This window comes from Hippocampus bargibanti, linkage group LG16, assembly GCF_051943395.1.
Source record: "Hippocampus bargibanti isolate YZ-2025 linkage group LG16, ASM5194339v1, whole genome shotgun sequence".
In the NCBI taxonomy this organism is placed as follows: domain Eukaryota; kingdom Metazoa; phylum Chordata; class Actinopteri; order Syngnathiformes; family Syngnathidae; genus Hippocampus; species Hippocampus bargibanti.
Window position 1 is genome coordinate 997,501 of NC_142749.1, and position 18,069 is coordinate 1,015,569.

General features: G+C 41.7%; 1 protein-coding gene across 2 annotated transcripts in view; it reads left to right on the forward strand.

Moving 5' to 3' along the window:
- The window catches only part of panx3 (pannexin 3), a 15,009-nt gene extending 4,118 nt beyond the window's left edge, over positions 1 to 10,891 (forward strand). Inside the window, exons 3-6 of one of the 2 annotated variants that reach the window (XM_089017223.1) lie at positions 1,991 to 2,133; positions 4,298 to 4,512; positions 6,644 to 7,395; positions 7,703 to 10,891. In XM_089017223.1, the coding sequence (XP_088873349.1) occupies positions 1,991 to 2,133; positions 4,298 to 4,512; positions 6,644 to 7,395; positions 7,703 to 7,761 (1,169 nt within the window). In that variant the 3' untranslated portion in view covers positions 7,762 to 10,891. The other variant, XM_089017222.1, reaches the window with a different exon arrangement.
- Positions 10,892 to 18,069: the final 7,178 nt, after the last annotated feature.

Here is an 18,069-nt window from a genome sequence, read left to right on the forward strand (position 1 = left end):
TCACTAGGGTCATTGGGGGGCTGGAGCCTATCTCAGCTGTCATCGGGCAGTAGGCGGGGTACAAATAGACAATGGCAGGCCACATAAAGATATAAAAAAAAATCCTCGTCTCACCCCCCATGGGTGGTGTCTGTCCCCCATTTTTAGCTCGGGTCCTCTACCAGAGGCCAGGAAGCTTGAGGGTTCTGCGCAGTATCCGTGCTGTTCCCAGCACTGCACTTTTCTGGACCGAGATATCCGATGTTGTTCCCGGGATCTGTTGCAACCACTCGTCGAGTTTGGGGGTCACTGCCCCGAGTGCTCCGACCACCAAAGGCACGACGACTCTCTCTCCAGCTCCTCTCTGAGCCCTTGGTATTTCTCGATTTTCTCATGTTCCTTCTTTCCTGATGTTTCCGTCACTCAGGAGCGATTGCCAGCCAATCGCAGGGCACACAAAGACAAACAACAGTCACTCTCACACCACACTCACACCTCAGGACAATTTGGAGTCTTCAATCTGCCTGCCATGCATGTTTTTGGAATGTGGGAGGAAACCGGAGGACCCGGAGAAGAAAACCCACGCACGAGTATATATATATATATATAGTCCGACAACTTCAAAGAAGTACAGATGTCGGCTGAAGAAACCTCATCATCGATGGACCATTCCTGTATGATTGAGAGCTTACACAGATGATGTGATGTGATGGTGTCAGTGAGTGAATGTCCTCCCCAAGGACCTTGCCTGTGAACCAAGTGTTTGTACACAGACTGGAGAAACATCATGTTGTGGTCTTCTCTTCCAAGAGGGTGGAGGAAGTAGGATTTTAAGCGTCTTTCGCATTTTAAGCATCTTTAGCAAAGTCCAAAATGTTATTGTCTCGAGTAGACAGGTTACATATTGTGTGAAGGTTGGGAGCGAGGACTGCAGGGAGACATGAAGTCCCCAGAGATGATGAGCAGGGCATTGGGGGACTGAATTTGCAGCCTGTTCGTGACAGTCGTCAGGGCATCAGACTCTACGCCGCCATTTGCCGTTGAATGAATTTACACGTCACAGCTATGAAGTGTGAGAATTCCCGTGGAACATAATGTTGCCTGAGGGTAATGGCTAAGAGCTCAATGTCCCAAGTGCAGAGCTTCTCTTTGATCATGATGTGCCCAGGATTGCACCATTTGTCATTCACAAACACAGCAATTCCCCCTCCTTTCCACTTCACGCTCCCTGCATTTCTGTCCGCACGTATGATTTGGAAGCCTTCCAGCTCAGCGTGCGTGTCTTTAACGATTGAAAGTTGTAGCAGCCTGGCTTCGCAGTACTCAGTCTGGTCTTGCATAAGCGCTGCTAGCTTATCCATCATGTTCGAGAGCGATCTTACATTACCCATCATGACGGACGGAAAGACATGTTGTTATCTTCTCCTTCTACTTCCCAGCCCGACATCCCTGTTTCCTCCTCTTTAGCTCGACGAGGATGTCTGGTTCAGCGGCCACGAGCCCGCGGTTGCTCGCCATGGTAGCAGCTGGTCTCAAATGTACACAATGGGATCGCGTGTCCGAGGGATTTCTCTGTACACAAGAATTGCAAAAAAGTAAAAAATCACGTAGATGAGAAGAAATGAAAATGCTCATCTCCCCCTGTGGGTTTGGATAAAAAAACTCACAAAACACGATCGGACAAATAAATAAAGAAAATAATATGATGGAAAGCGACTTAAACAGCGGTATGAGCTGCTGTCGAGGCAGCCACAGATGGGGCGCCATCTTGAAAAAAAAGTATGCTCAATCATTACAAAAAAATCATTGCATCATACCCTCTCAAACTTAGCCACACCAAATGGAACCACATTGTAATGTCATTGACTGGAACCAAATCGAATTATTCTGCACCTAACGCGCTGAAAAACATATTGAATTTTCTATTATATAATAGCGTAGCGTCTTTGTGCACATTTTCAAATATAAACTCTAGCAGATTAGGTTTACACTGATCTTTTTTTCTTCACAGGGCCACAGATCAGCTGTTTTCCTCCGAGCAATTTCACAATCAAGCAGGCCAGCTATGTTGATACATATTGCTGGGATTCGCTCATGCATCACGAGTTTGACAGCAATGGCAACTTTGAGGAGCGCTCCCTTTGGGTACACAAAGTGGGTGAAATTCATTCAGAACAAGTGTCTTTACATGCCCTCTTCATTATGAGGTTGACTGATATGTTGGTTGAATGATCGGCACATTTTCGTGATATTTATGGCTTTCACGAAGGCACCAAAAATAAACAGGACAAAAACACACCAATCCCCAACTTTTTGCCTCAGTGACCCATTTAAAGTCCGATATAATATATTCAGGGACCGGTCTGAACGGTGAGCCAAATAAATACAACAAACATATATGATGTGACCTGCATGAAAACTGTGGTATTTTCTCAACATAATCATAAAACACATGAACTATGACATGAAGATTGTCCAGTCTGGGGCCCCAACACTGGTAATGCTTCAACGTGCCTTCAAAATAAGATTCATAGTGCTTGAAAATATGCCTCACCATTGCTGCATATTATGCAAAGTGGGTTTGGTGCGTGGCGATCTCCATTTGAGATAAATCAGTCTTTTAAATAAGACTTCTGATACTTTCTATTCAATGTACACTTGATTTTCTGAAACTCGTAGGCTCCTAATCCGTCCCCTTCTCAAAGAAACTTTCCAAATACAGTAAATTCTCGTTATATCGATATCGGATATATCGATAGTCCCGGTTATATCGATACTATTTCTATGCACGCACGGAGAAAATTACATGCAAACAGGGTCGGATATATCGATAGTCCCGGTTATATCGATATTTTTTTGGACTCCCTTGAATATCGATATAACGAGACTTTACTGTACCTTTGTTTTTTACGTCAAGAGTGAAATATTGTCGCCCACAGGTGTCAAAATAGTCCAAAAGTGCTTGCTCTAAGGGGTTAATTAACACTGTAGTTGAAATTGACTGATGAAAAAGACTGATTAAAAAAAATGCTGCGTTATAATTTCAATCATGTAATTCATTGCCAAAACGCATTGATTTTCTCCCTTTGTTATTGCCGACTATTATCCTTGCTGTCATTGCCTTTTTATCGAGCATCTTCATCTTTATTAAGCTCATCGAATTGTTTGTTCTGTAGCGACAAGGGGACACAAGCCAGTTTCTTATTGTGCCGGTCCCAAGCCTGGATACATACAGAGGGTTGTGTCAGGAAGGGCATCCGATGTAAAAGCTTGGCCAAAACAAACATGCAAATCAATCCTCTGAAGATGCAGGACTGATTGGCTGTGGCGACCCCTGACGGGAAAAGCCGAAAGGAAAAGAAGAAGAAGAGGTGTCAAAGTCACGGTCCGGGGGGCCAAATCATATGGTCCGCCACATCATATAGTCAGCCCGCAAAAGCAAATAGAGCATATCAAGTGCCATGATGCTTGCCAAAGTCCGAACCAAAATTCCAAATTGTTGTATGTAAACTACAATAACAGTCATCATTTTTTACTTCAAATTTGAAAACTAGTCATTTATTAATTTGTTGTGCGCTCTATTTGTCATATGTGGAGGCACTTCAAACATTCTAATGCTTTCTTTTTTCTTGACTTCAGATTTGACAACTAGTTATTCATTAATTTGTTATGACTTCTGTGTGTTATATGTAGAGGAGATGAAACAGTGTCATGGTTTGTCCAAATTCATAACGGCCCTCGAGAGGAAACCATAACTACAATGTGGCCCGCGGCAAACAATGACTTTGACACCCCTGTTATAAGAATAAGAATAAGAATAAGAATAAGAATAAGAATAAGAATAAGAATAAGAATAAGAATAAGAATAAGAATAAGAATAAGAATAAGAATAAGAATAAGAAGACATTTCATTTTTAAGTGCCGTTCAAAATTCTCAATGTCACTTTACAGTTACAGGATATTTTTTTTCTGCGGGTGAGCAGCGACAGCATAACTCAAATAGAATAGTAAGACAAATAGATAGAAAGCTATCTAGCAAGCCAATAGATAGTTAATAGCTAGCCAGCTCGACAGATGTGACAGAAACTCCGGTAACTTTCAAAAGAAAACATATTTCAGATTCCAAAATGAATAAATGTAAGCAATGTAAGTTATTTATTGTTTCTCTGTGGCCCGATACCAAATGACAAACGGACCAGTACTGGGCTGCGCCATGGACCAGAGGGAAGGGGACCACTGCTATAACATACCATAAGGAAATTGACTGGTAATTGGTTTTGCTGCCCACCATTTTCATCCTTTTTCACACTTTCTCTAGATGTTTCCGTATTCTCTTCTGGCGATGGCAGTGTTAATGTATCTGCCGGCTCTTATCTGGCGGCAGCTTGTTGTGCCTTCCCTGGGCTCGGACCTGCTCTTTGTCATTGACGAACTGGATAAATCGTACAACCGCTCAGTCCGATTGGCTCAGAGCATCCTTACTATGCGTCAGAACACCAAGAACCCATTAACATTTCAGGCAGAACTGCAAAGGTAAGAAATAATGACCTGGTGCCATTGTTCAATGTGATTAATTATAAATAAAGGAAGCAAAAAAAATGAAAATAAGGACTGGGATTTCTCTCAGAAACTAAAACGGCTTCGAGGAAGACCTTTAAGATTACGAGTTGTGTCTTTGGGATTTTTGTCCATTCATCCATAGCAAACTGACTCCCAATTACAGCTCTATTTCATTCTTCGAATTGTTTATTGAGAGTGAGGTCAAGGCTTGTGCAAATCCAATCAAATTACCTTCCACCTATGTCTTTATGGACTTTATTTTGTGCATTAGGGCACAGTGCCTTAAACGAAAAAAAATGAACATCTCTCAAAGTCTTCACGAAGAGTAGGAATCAGTAGAGATTTAAAGGACAACCGACACCATTTTTTGTTTCCGAACTGACATCAGAAAAAACGTTTTATAGCATCGAAAATACCCAAAACACGCAGGCTGATATTTTTAGTCAAATGCAAAACACCAAGAAAAATGACTTAAAGTTGCCCAAAACTGCCATTAATGAGCTCAAAATTGGAGAGATTCAGAAAGTCCCGCCCCCTGTTCGTGACGTCTCGTCAGGATACTCCTTCACAAACTGCCTTGCTCCAGAACCAAAACAATGGCTTCAAAGAGTTCAGATTCGGAAAAATATTATTTTTTGTTACTCATACAGTTATGAATGTGATTCAAATAGTTCTGAAGAGGAAAGCATAAGTGTTTGAGATCGATTAAAGAAGTCCTTCCGTATCAATTCGAGCCGTATAAGCGAAGCGACGAAACTGGTGAAGGACACGACATATGAAGCATACATGAAGCTCCGTGAATAAGCAATATAGCATCAACTTGGGTGATATGTGGCATATAAGGACATGAGTAACAAATAATAATGCTACAAGATGGCTGGGCATGCAACACATTGTTTAGACTTTCAAGATGAAGAGTTACAAACTTACGTATGAATGACAGCGGTTATCCATCGCTAACTCCGGTTAGCTCCTCATTCGAGCAGCTGAATGTTTGTCTGATAGGTTTGCTCCACTATTATGACGATTGCTGTTTTTCACCACTGGAAGCAACTTTCTACCCATTGTCAGGCTGAGAGGGTGACAGCGGTTATCCAAGTGGGGCTTCGCGTACCCCGGGTAGCTCCTCGGCTGGCGCTATACTGCTCTGGTCCGTTGGAAATGGCTGCTTTGTCCGCTGGGAATTTGTGCAAACGTACACCTTCTTTATTCGTGTTACTGCAAATGGCTGCCACACAATGATTTTACATCGCATTATTTATGTCGTTTTCCTTCTAATTTCACAATCAATCCGCTGTTTTCAGACAGAAAAAGTACCCAAAATGCACTGTGTCCCAGGGGCGTTCCCTCAGCGACTTCACTCCGTCATCGTCATCAACTCGAAAACACAACTTCATGAATTTTCAGTGCGAGTTTTAAAACATAATATATAGCTACAGTAAAGTCTCGTTATATCGATATCGGATATATCGATAGTCCCGGTTATATCGATACTATTTCTATGCACGCACGGAGAAAATTACATGCAAACAGGGTCGGATATATCGATAGTCCCGGTTATATCGATATTTTTTCGGACTCCCTTGAATATCGATATAACGAGACTTTACTGTATATGCGGTGCAATCTTTGTAAAATGGGGTCAGTAGACGCAACTTGTCCGGAGGTGTCGGTTGTCCTTTGACTCCCATCAAAACTGTTATCTCTTAGGTAAATTTAATATTGCATTGTCAAAAAGATGATGGTGTTTTCAAATTCATAGACAAGTTTTTTGTCATGATTGTAATCAAGAAAGGTCATTTTAAAATTGTCTTTTCCATACAGTAAATGCTTTCTGAAAGGAGGCCAGATGATGAAGATTGTAGCCTTTTCATTCAATGTATCGAGTATGTTGTCAAATACGGCTGAAGCAAAAACTTCTACCCAATTAAATGAACATGAATAATGATGAGGTCGGGTTTCTCGAAGCCTACTGTGTTATGCGGTGAGCAGCTCCTTTAGTTGAATATAGAATTTCCCATTTCCCATGAGGTGTCATGAGCAGCTGTGTGAACATTGATGTGGAGGATGGTGCTCACATTCTTCTCTTTTTGTTGCGGCGCAGAGCGAAGAGGAAGCGGTACTTTGAGTACCCCCTCCTGGAGAGATACATGCAGTGCAAACAAAATTCCTACTTCCTCGTGAGCATGCTTTTCCTCCGAGGCTTCCTCCTGCTGACCTTCATGACGGCTGCCTGTCTTTATCTGGCCTACTTCCACCTATCTGCCTTCCTGCAAGATGAGTTCAGCTGTTTTGTGCGTAGCGGCATGCTACGGGATCAGAACTGGATTCCTGAGCTGGTTCAATGTAAAATGATCGGCCAGTTGGTCTTTCGGGTGATCAGTGTGGCTAATGGGGCCATCTATGTACTGTTGGCACCGATTGTCCTCTTCAGTGTCATACGGCTCTTCGTTTGGGACACCACCTTTATCTCCGTATACGAGGTGCTTCCAGCCCTGGATGTTCTCAACAAACGCAGGCTAGGATGTCCCCTGAATGATCTCAATGTGCTCCTGCTCTTCCTGCGGGCGAATGTCGCACACCTCAAGTCATATGGGAATGTTCGAGCTTTGTGCTCTCTGGCACCACCCATGGTTGGGAAGACGACAGCTGGACAAGGACTGAACGCACTGCTCACCCAAGAGGAGTTGGAAGAACGGGAGGAGGCCGCAATGGAGTTGGCTGAGGAGGCGCAGGAAGCCAAAGAGGAGGGAAAGTTCAACCTTGTGGATATCATGACTATTCTGGGAGCGGCGCAGGGAAGAATTGTAAACTGCAATGAACAGAGGCCAATGGTGGAAGAGAATATGAGTTTTGGTACCGTAACACTGATCTATACACTTAAACGTATCCTACTAGTTGCTATTTTTACCTATATCATTTGGGATGTACAGAAAATCATCAAGTGAAGTTGACAACTGTCAGTGTTATTTAGAAAAAAAAAAGTGTGTTCATGGAGATCATAGTTTGGTATATTTTTTACATTTTTCGGTTGAATTTTGATGCTTTGTGGGCTTTCCACATTTCCATACTGAATCACCTCTATGAGTCAAAGTGAAAAATAATGTGAATGTAGAAGAGATGAGTTTGTAGTAATTCTAATGACCTCTCTGTCTCTTCACAGAGCCAAACCACCAGGGATACCATGAGTTGAAGGAGACTGCACCGTTTAGTTATTACTAGGCCTCCTATGGACAGAATCATTGTGAAACGCTGGGGGGAGGAAGGCCTTGGACACTCGAAGGGGCATATTCTCCCATTCGCTTGAATCAGAAAAAAATGCGCTGATGTACCCTTTTGTCTGAGATTGCACAGATTCTCTATCCACTTAAAGGACAACCGACACCATTTTTTTGTTTCCTAACTAACATCAGAAAAACGTTTTATAGCATCTAAAATACCCAAAACAAACAGGCTGATATTTTACTCAAATGCAAAACACCAATAAAAATGGCTTAAAGTGTCCAAAAACTGCCACAAATGAGCTTGACAGTGAGGAGACCAGTTTCAGAAGGTCCCGCCCCCTTGTTCGTGACGTCACGCCAAGACGTCTTGCCTTGCTCGAGAATCAAAACAATGGCTTCAGATTCAGAGAAGATGCTTTCTTGTTACTCATCCAGTTATGAATATGATTCAAATAGTTCTGAAGAGGAAAGCATACATGTTTACAATGGATTAAATAAATCCATCAGTGTCATTTTGAGGCATCTGGACTGAAATGTAGTGTCCCAGAAAATGCACAAGATGGCGCCCAAGCTCCTTGGAAATGGACTGATTTGTCTGCTGGGAATTTGTGTCAGCTCAAATCAACTAGTAGTCTTGGTGCAACAAACAATGATTCACCATCGTGTCATTTATGTGTTTTCCTTCTAATTTTGCCATCAACACAGGTCAACATGACGTTTTCAGACCAAACAAAGTGCCCAAAATGCATTGTTTGTCGCTTTCTCGGTCAGTGACAATACCTACCCTGACGTCACGGTAGGCATCGTCACCAACTCAAAAACAAGACTTCCTAAATATTCAGTGCGAGTCTGAAAACACCATCTGCGAGTCTTAAAGCTATATGTGGTTTTATCTTTGTAAAATATGCTCCGTAGAAGTCATTACACACACACAAGTCAGTTTTACAAATTATGGACACACCTTGTACGGAGGCGTCGGTTGTCCTTTAAGTATAACGTTTATGCGGCTTCATGAAAAATGTGTATTCTGGGCGAAGCAAAGAGTTTTCTGTCAGAAGGAGTCTTTTTTTGTCTTTAACACCGACCTCACAGTCCAGAGATTGTGGGTTCAATCCCTGCTCCAGCCTCCCAGTGTGGAGTTTGCATGTTCGCCCAGGCCTCCGTGGGTCTTATCTAGATTCTCCCCTTTCCTCTGACATTAAAAAAAATACATGGTAGGCTGATTAAACTCTAAATTTTCCCGATGTGTCTTGAATTATTTAAAGTATTTAGATCTATGCCCGAAAAAATCTGTTAAAAGTGACCCTTATGTGTTCTTCATGTGCTGCTTGACACAATGGTTTCATTGCAACAGCTGATTAACACTCTTTGACCGTTAATTAGAAGATTAAAAGGACAACTGACGTCTCCGGACAAGTTGTGTCCATAATTTGTAAAATGGCTTCGAATGACTTCTACTGAGCGTATTTTACAAAGATTCCACCGCATATAGCTATATTTTACGTTTTAAGACTCGCTCTGAATATTCCGGAAGTCTTGTTTTTGAGTTGGTGACGAGTCCCTAACGTGACGTCCCTGAAAGAACGCCCCTGACCGAAAAACAAGACACATTGTAGCAGTCCTTCCATCACGTCAATGCATTTTGTTGTGCTTGTTTGGTCTGAAAACGTCATGTTGCACCAAAAAGAGCCAGAAGAGGGTGACCAAGCTCCATATAAGGAATTTGTCAGCCTGTGGAAACGGGGTGATTAATTCCTCACAGGGAGCTTGGTCGCCATTTTCTTCCTCTTTTCTGGAACGCTACATTGCAGTCCAAATGCCTTAAAATGACACGGAAGGACTTCTTTAATCGATTGCAAACATGTATGCTTTCCTCTTCAGAACTATTTGAATCATATTCATAACTGGATGTGTAACAAGAAAGCATCTTCTCCGAATCTGAAGCCATTGTTTTGATTCTCCAGCAATGCAAGACGTCTTCGCGTGACGTCACGAACTGGGGGCGGGACTTTCTGAAAATGCCCAATTTTGGACACTTTAAGTCATTTTTATTGGTGTTTTGCATTTGAATAAAAATATCATACTGCATGTTTTGGGTATTTTAGATGCTATAAAACGCTTTTCTGATGTCAGTTAAGAAACAAAAAAGTGACGTCGGTTGTCCTTTAAGTACTCATGTTGCAGGGTCTTAAACATGCGGTCCACAGGATAATGTTTTTCATTCCCCTATTTGACATCAAAGTTGAATGCTGACACCGATTTTACCTTTGTAACCCGTGGTGTTTTTTTTTTGTACTTGTTCTTGTTTTCACTTCACTTTTAGGCTACCATCAGTCAGGCTCATGACAGGTTTTAGCAAAATGTAATCCTCAAGTGAGGTGTGAAAATTAAATCTCTCTTGTCAATCGCCCATAGTGATATATTTTTCAAAACCTGCCATGAAGAGAAAGGTTGTTGAAGAGAACGTCTCATTTCAAGAACAATGGGAGACTATTTTTTTCTTTTGTGGAGCATGTGGGCTATCCCTGAACATATATTGAGAGCTCAGAGAAAGTTATAGTCTTGAAGAAATCAGACCCCATTACTCAACGAGACATGCTGAAGTGTATGTGAAGGGCCAGGGGGATGAAAGAGAGGACTGTGTCATGAATCTTGTTCAAGTGCTGGGTCAGAAGTCTGGGTCGGAGGCTTTCACAATGCGGGAAGCATTGTGAAAGTCTGCTCAACAAAAATAAATAAAATAAAACAATAAATAAGTGAATGGGATAATATGCATATCTTCTTCTTCTTACCTTTCGGCTTTTCCCTCAGGGGTCGCCACAGCGAATCAATGTCCTCCATCTATCCCGGTTTTGTGCATCCTCTTCTCTCACACCAGCGACCTTCATGTCCTCTTTGACCACATCCATAAACCTCCTCTTTGGTCTTTCTCTCGGTCTCCTGCCTGGCAGTTCAAGACTCAGCATCCTTCTCCCGATATAGTCACTCTCATTACTCTAGACATGTCCAAACCATCTCAGTCTTGCCTCTCTGACTTTCTCTCCAAAGCCTCTAATATGAGTTGTCCCTCTAATGTACTCATTCCTGATAATATGCATATATATATATATATATATATATATATATATATATATATATATATATATATATATATATATATATATATATATATATATATATATACAGTAAAGTCTCGATATAACCGGGACTATCGATATATCGGCATAATATCGATAGTCGATATAACCGGACTATTATATCCGATATCGATATAACGAGATTTCTGTATATATATATATGTATATATGCACGCACGGAGAAAATTACATGCAAACAGGGTCGGATATATCGATAGTCCCGGTTATATCGATATTTTTTCGGACTCCCTTGAATATCGATATATGGAGACTTTACTGTTACTATATATATATATATACTGTATAGGTGCAATTTTATGGATGTAAGTAAAATTGTGTATAGAATTGAATTTGCTTTTTGTGTTAACTTTGGTAAAATCAGTCAGATAATGATGTAAATTAAAAATGTGTATTTATGGTTTTATGAATAAACAATATTTGATTTTGTGCTGCAATCTAAGTGATTTTGTTCAGGTTAAAATTAAGAAATAATTGAAACTCACACAAAAAGTTTATTTTTTTACTTGCAAATATAGACAAGACAGTGTACAGGGTATAGCATTCTCACCTATTCTAAACAACCTTTCTACCCACTTCCTTTTATTACAGCGACTGGCCTTGGTAGATAGTGTCTCGTAAGCAGGAAATTCTGTTAGTGTCATCAAAGTTTCAGCTGGGTCGCTCTGGCATCCAAATGAAGATTAGCTGGGTTCCAACAGAAAAATTCTTCTTCACTTCCCTCCTTCAGTCCTTCCTAGTAGTAACATCTTCACAGCACTAATTAATAACCTCACACCAACATTGAATGTATAGTTAGTTGAATGATTAAGTGGGAACATGAAAGACGAAGAAAGGTGATGTGTGATTAAATGTGAGCATTCTTCATTGCAAGCATAATTAACGAACCATAAGCAAATGTATGCTAACTAAAAATAACAACCCAAACAGACCAAATGAAAGCAAGGCATCTTCCAAAAAACAATTGAAGGCAACAACTATTGTCTGCTGAGCGACGCTCTGGCTTCAAAGGCATGTAATACTGTAGTCAGGCTTTCAAAATAAGAGAATGGCAGTACAGGTATAATAATACTGCATGTAAAGAATTTAATTTGCTTTTGTGTTTGTCACGATCTGGTTGGCGACCAACGGGTGGCGCTGTCGGCCCCGCCTGCACAGTTGTTGGTCGTTGATATCAGTGGCAGTTAAAAGGACTCCCGGCACGACCATTCATTGTCGGGTCATTGCATGTGTTTACTTCACCCTGTCAGATTTTGTTCCTGCTGACTTTATTTAATATAATTCGTCAATTACACCCTGCTGCTCCCCCTGCCTGCTTTTTATGCAAACCGGGACAGAATGACCCGACCTACCATCGGATCCGGCAGGTACAACGGACCGGTCTCATTTCCACCCTGTGCCCGGCAGTGCAACGTCCATGTTGAGCCATGCTTCGTCGCGCGATTGTATGAATAGGGTCACACTCACGTCCACGACGAGCCGTGCCGCGTCCACGTCTCATCAGGCCGAGACTTCTTTCCAGGTGGCCGTCCAGGGTGACACTCAGTACCTGACAGTGCACATCCACGTCCAGCCATGCATCGTCGTGTATGTTTTAATTAAGTCACATCCACAACGAGCCGTAACACGTCCACGTCAGGCCGAGACCTGACTCACCGCTCGATCCCGCAGGTGCAAAGGACTGGTCTCGTTTCCACCCTCTCCAAGGCGTGCACGTCTACATTGGGCCATGCCTACTCACGTGATGGTTTGAATGGAGTCGCCTTCAAGTTCACGACGAGCCGTGGACGTGGACATGTGGAAAAAGTGCCAAGACCTGTTCTCATGTGGCAGTCCGGGGTGCCACTTTGCGCCTGGTGCCGCACGTCCACGTTGAGCCATGCCTCTTCGTGGTTGTTTGAAATGGGCCACATCCACGACGACCCGTGCCACGTCCACGTCAGGTCATGTCCCATTCCCATCAGGCCGTCACCTTTTATTTCCTGGAGAGGCAACGGTTGCCATCTCCATCTCATTCCGTGGCAAGTTGGGCATTTTGGGAGACAAGTGGAATTTCTGGAATCATTCGTGGTCGGGTCATTGTATGTGTTTGCTTCACCCTGTCAGGTTTGTTTCATCTTGGCACATTTTTACTCATGGTTTTCTTTGATACTTTGTACGTTGCTGTTCAGATGACTTTTATGTTTGAGATTTTGTTCCTTCTGTATTTATTTTAATACGATTTGTCAAATACACCCTGCTGCTCCCTCTTGCCTGCTTTTTTGGGATCCACCACCATCACCGCCCTGCAAACCGTGACAGTGTTAACTCTGGGAAAATCAGTCAGATAATGATGCAAATGTAAAATGTGTGTTTATTGTTTTATGAATAAACAATATTAGAATGTATGCTGCATTTTGAAATTTATCAATGAAAGCAATGCATTTTCCAAAACGCAATTGAAGGTGACAACAAAACTATTGTTTGATTAGCAGCGCTCTGGCAATAAGGGCCTGTACCAGAAATACTATAGTCAGGCTTTCAAAATAAAGTAATCCCAGTATAATAATGTGTTTGCAGGATGTCTCTTTTTTTGGGGAGAAAAATAAAAATGCAAGAAAGTGGTTTCTTTTTCTAAATAATATTGCAATTCAATTCATTCATTCATTCATTCATTCATTCATTCATGCACTGTGAGATCAACACGCTAACCAATGGACCCACCAGGCCACCCTGATTCAAGACATGCAAAATTAATGATATTTGACCCTCACCCTGTGAGTACAGTGATGAATGTTCAAGACATTTGACTCATTGATTCATTCTTCCTGGCCGCTTTATCCTGTCTAGGGTCGTGGGGTGTCGTGAAGCCTATCCCAGGCGTTTTTGGGCAGGATGCGAGGGTCAACCTGAAGCGGTTGCCAGCCAAATCACAGAGCACGCGCTCCTACTCACACAATTAAGAGTACATCAGCCTGCTATGCATATATTTGGACTATCGGAGGACCCAGAGAAAACCAAAAACTGTGATAGAAATAAGAAATACAGTTTTGCTCCAAAATACAGTGGGACCTTGACTTACGAGCCCCTTGGCTTACAAAGTTTTCTATTTACGAACGTTACATTTATGAAAATTTTAACTTGGCATAAGAACTATTTTTCGGGATACATACGGAGCTGCCACAATGAATGATGTGTCGTTCATGAACGAGCCCGTTCTCCCAACAAGAAAATGGTGGCCAATGTTTTTGTCCTCTATTTCCCGCCCACAGTCTTCGGTCAAAGCCATGTGATTAGTCAAGAACGCAGCAGTGGGGGATGGGGTTACAGACAGAGAGAGTGAGGCCGTTCTCCAAAAAACAAAATGGTGTCTTCGGTTAAAGCCACGTGATTTGTCAAGACCCCAGCAGTGGGGGGGGGGGGGGGTTACATTCACGAGACAGGCAGACAGTGAGAGAGTAAGAGAAAACACACAAACACACACACACACACACACACACACGAAAGGAAGATGACAGTTTTAAACAAAAAAAAAAACAAAAGTGAAAAATGAAACAAAACTCTTAAAAAAGGTTAGAAAATGGATAGAAAAGGGTGAAATTTAGACTCGTTTGAACTTTGATAATTCAAAAGCAGAGTGTAGACTGGAAGGTTAAAATCAATCAGTCTCCACAAATAACCCGGACAAGTCATCTTTACACTTGATGCAAAAAGCTATCAACCCAGCTAAACAGATCACAATTGATGAAGAACTAGATACAATTATCACCTACAAGGGATCATTTCTCCAGATGGTGAAAGAAGCCTATGTTCCTCATCAAGTGTTTAATGCTGAGGAAACCGGACAATTCCTTCCATCAAGCCATTAACGACCATCACAAAGTTAAATAAAATTACTTTATTGTATAGTACAGTTTATATCTTTAATCATCAATACTATAGCACATTTATTACACATAAAATAAAATATTTTTTGTGTAGTTTTACAGCTTAGAAAATTTTATTTTATGGGGACCTGGGAACGGATTATTCTCATTTTAATGGTTTCCGATGGTAAATTAATTTTTGGGATACACACTTTTCGCCTTACACACTAAAGGTAACACGATAATAACATTTTTTTTAATTCTTTTTTTTTGTGGATGTTTGTCCGATCGGTTTGCTCCACTAATATGGCGTATGCTCTCTTTCACCAGGTTAGCTCACAGTTAGCATGCAGTGTGACTAAATGAGGAAACATCATCAAACGTCCGCTATCCACGTGCCAAATCGCTAACTCTGGTTAGCTTCCTCGTTCGCCTCCGGTGGTGCTCTGCTCAATTAGAAATGGCTCGTTTGTCCGCTGGGAATTTGTGCAAACTTACACGTTATTTATGCGTGTTACCTCAATTGGCTGCCACCCAACGATTCACCATCACGTTATTTATGTAGTTGTCCTTCTAATTTCGCGATCAAAACTGTGTTTTCAGGTGAAAAAAGTACCCAAAAGGCACTGTCGCTTTCTCAGTCAGGGGCGTACGGAATGTGATATCACGTCCGGCATCAACATCAACTCGAAAACAAGACTTTATGAATATTCAGCGTGACTTTTAAAAAGTAAAATATAGCTATATGCGGTGGAATCTTTGTAAAATGTCAGGAGGTCAGTACGGTCAGTAGAAGTCATTTGAAGTGATTTTACAAATTATGGAGGCAACTTGTCGGGAGGTGTCGGTTATCCTTTAATATGGAATACATTTTTTCATATTCACGAATGATAAATGTGTTCCCATCTTCAGTGACTGTGGATTTCTCTTTATTTTAAAGTTCACGTGTGATGCTCATCTGCCATTAGCTCTGGACGCTTGAAAAAAAAAAATACTCTGGTGATATGAAGGCATGTATGGTATAGAGCAGGGGTCCCCAAACTTTTTCCTGTGAGGGCCACATAACTTCTCCCTTCTGTGATGGGGGGCCGGTGTCAGTTTGTAACAGAAAAAGTGTGACGATTGTAGGGGAGCTTAAAAAATGTCTTCCAGAAAGCCACACATAACCAAATACAGTAAAGTCTCGTTATATCGATATCGGATATATCGATAGTCCCGGTTATATCGATACTATTTCTATGCACGCACGGAGAAAATTACATGCAAACAGGGTCGGATATATCGATAGTCCCGTTTATATCGATATTTTTTCGGACTCCCTTGAATATCGATATAACGAGACTTTACTGTAATTGATTTCAGAGGTGTAACTCTGGCCTTTCCTGTGAGAAGGCGCAGTGAGTCTGGTGTTGACAGTTTCGTGAGACCAAGTAAATAGCTACACTCTTTCCAGGTTCTTTACAGAAAAAAAAAGTCAGGAAACAGATAATAACACTATTAATGAAATAAATAATAACTAAATAACGCTCTCTGAGTTCTTCACATAAAAAAATCAGGAAATAAATAACACTATTTATGAAATAAATAATAACTAAATAACTCTCTCTGTGTTCTTCATAGAAAAAAGAAGCCATGGAACATTAACTTTCTGTTGTGCCGTGCACAATCTTAACAGATAAAAGTTCAGCTCAGTTGTCAGAGCAGAATCTCTCTGACACAAATGAGCAGTATCTTAAAGTTTTTGTGTTCCTTCCTTATAATCCTTTTGTAGGTTTCAGTAGGCTTGTCGACATCGCTGTTTGCAGCTTTCTCTCATCAACTTCCCTGTGAAAACCACAAATGAAGCAGGTTGAGAAAGTCAACAAAGTGATACGGCACCTAAACAGCACAATACATTTCACTACCAGTATGGCTGTAAAGATGGATTTTATCCCAGTAGATTGTATTATGATTATATTTGTTTATGCTCAGAATGACTCAATCAAGTCCGAAAAGTGAGCTTACCTATGTATGTTCATCAGTGTGAACTGTGGGTCTGCATCTGGCTGGTGAGAAGTTGAATATCAGGTTCCATTCTAGTTACAGCGAGTCTCAAGCACTGATGCAAATGTTCTTCTGTCAATCTTGATCTCATCGGAGATTTCAGCAGTTTCATGCGAGAAAAGCTTTTCTCGCAGATATACGTGCTGCCAAAAACTGTGGACATTTTCATTGCGTGTTTTTTGATGTTTGGATATGTGTCGTTTGGGAGGGCGGCATAGAAGTCAATGAGACTGTTGGGCTTGAATGCGTCTTTCAGAACATCACAGTTCTGTAACTCAGGTCCAACTTCTGCATGGTTTGATACACTTGGTCAAAAATATTCTCCGCCGTGGTAGTCCCTTTGAGACTTAGGAGGGCTGCCAGATCCTCGCATATCTCAAAGTGTACGCTAACTCCAAAAATAAAAATGAGCAGTTGCGCTGTGTCTTGCACGTCCATGCTCTCATCCAGCGCTAATGAAAAAAAGTCACATTCTTTCGTCTTCTGCTGCGGCTGGGCAAATACATTAATCCCGATTTCTTCACCGCGTCTGGTGATGTACTCGCCGACAGACTTACGGCATCAGAATCAGAAACAGAATCAGAATCATCTTTATTGCCAAGTATGTAGAACACACAAGGAATTTGTTTCCGGTAGAACACGCTGCACTAGTATCGTCGTCAAAAAAACTGCTAAGTGGCACTATACAGTTCCATTTTGGCTACTGTTGAAAGAGTTCAAAGAGTTAATTGCTTGGGGGAAGAAGCTGTTTAAATGTCTGCTGTATTTGGTGCGCATGGATCGGTAGCGCCTGCCTGAGGGGAGTAACTGGAAAAGGTGGTGGGCAGGGTGCGGAGGGTCCAGTAGGATTGTCCGCGCCCTAGTTTGGATTCTTGCAGTGTGCAAGTCCACGAGAGTGGGTAGGGCGGTGCCAATGATTTTTCCCGCCGTTCTAACTGTCCGTTGAAGTCGGAATACATTATGCATTATATGCATCTTTCTTCTCGGGACGCAACTCCTCCGCGACAGCATCCATACATTTCTTAACAAACTCTACGTCCGTGAAAGGCCTACCGCTGCCGTTTAGCAACCCGAAAGCTGGCCCGAACGGATGTTTTCTTCAGCTGAGCTTTGCTCTCTGCTGAGATAGTAGTCCACTTTTTCGCTTTGAGAGTTTGTCTGCTCGTATTTGGCCTTGCAAGCTATCGTACTTGTCATTGTGACGGGAGTCATAGTGTCGGCGGAGATTGTATTCTTTGAATACCGCCACCGCCTCTTGACAGA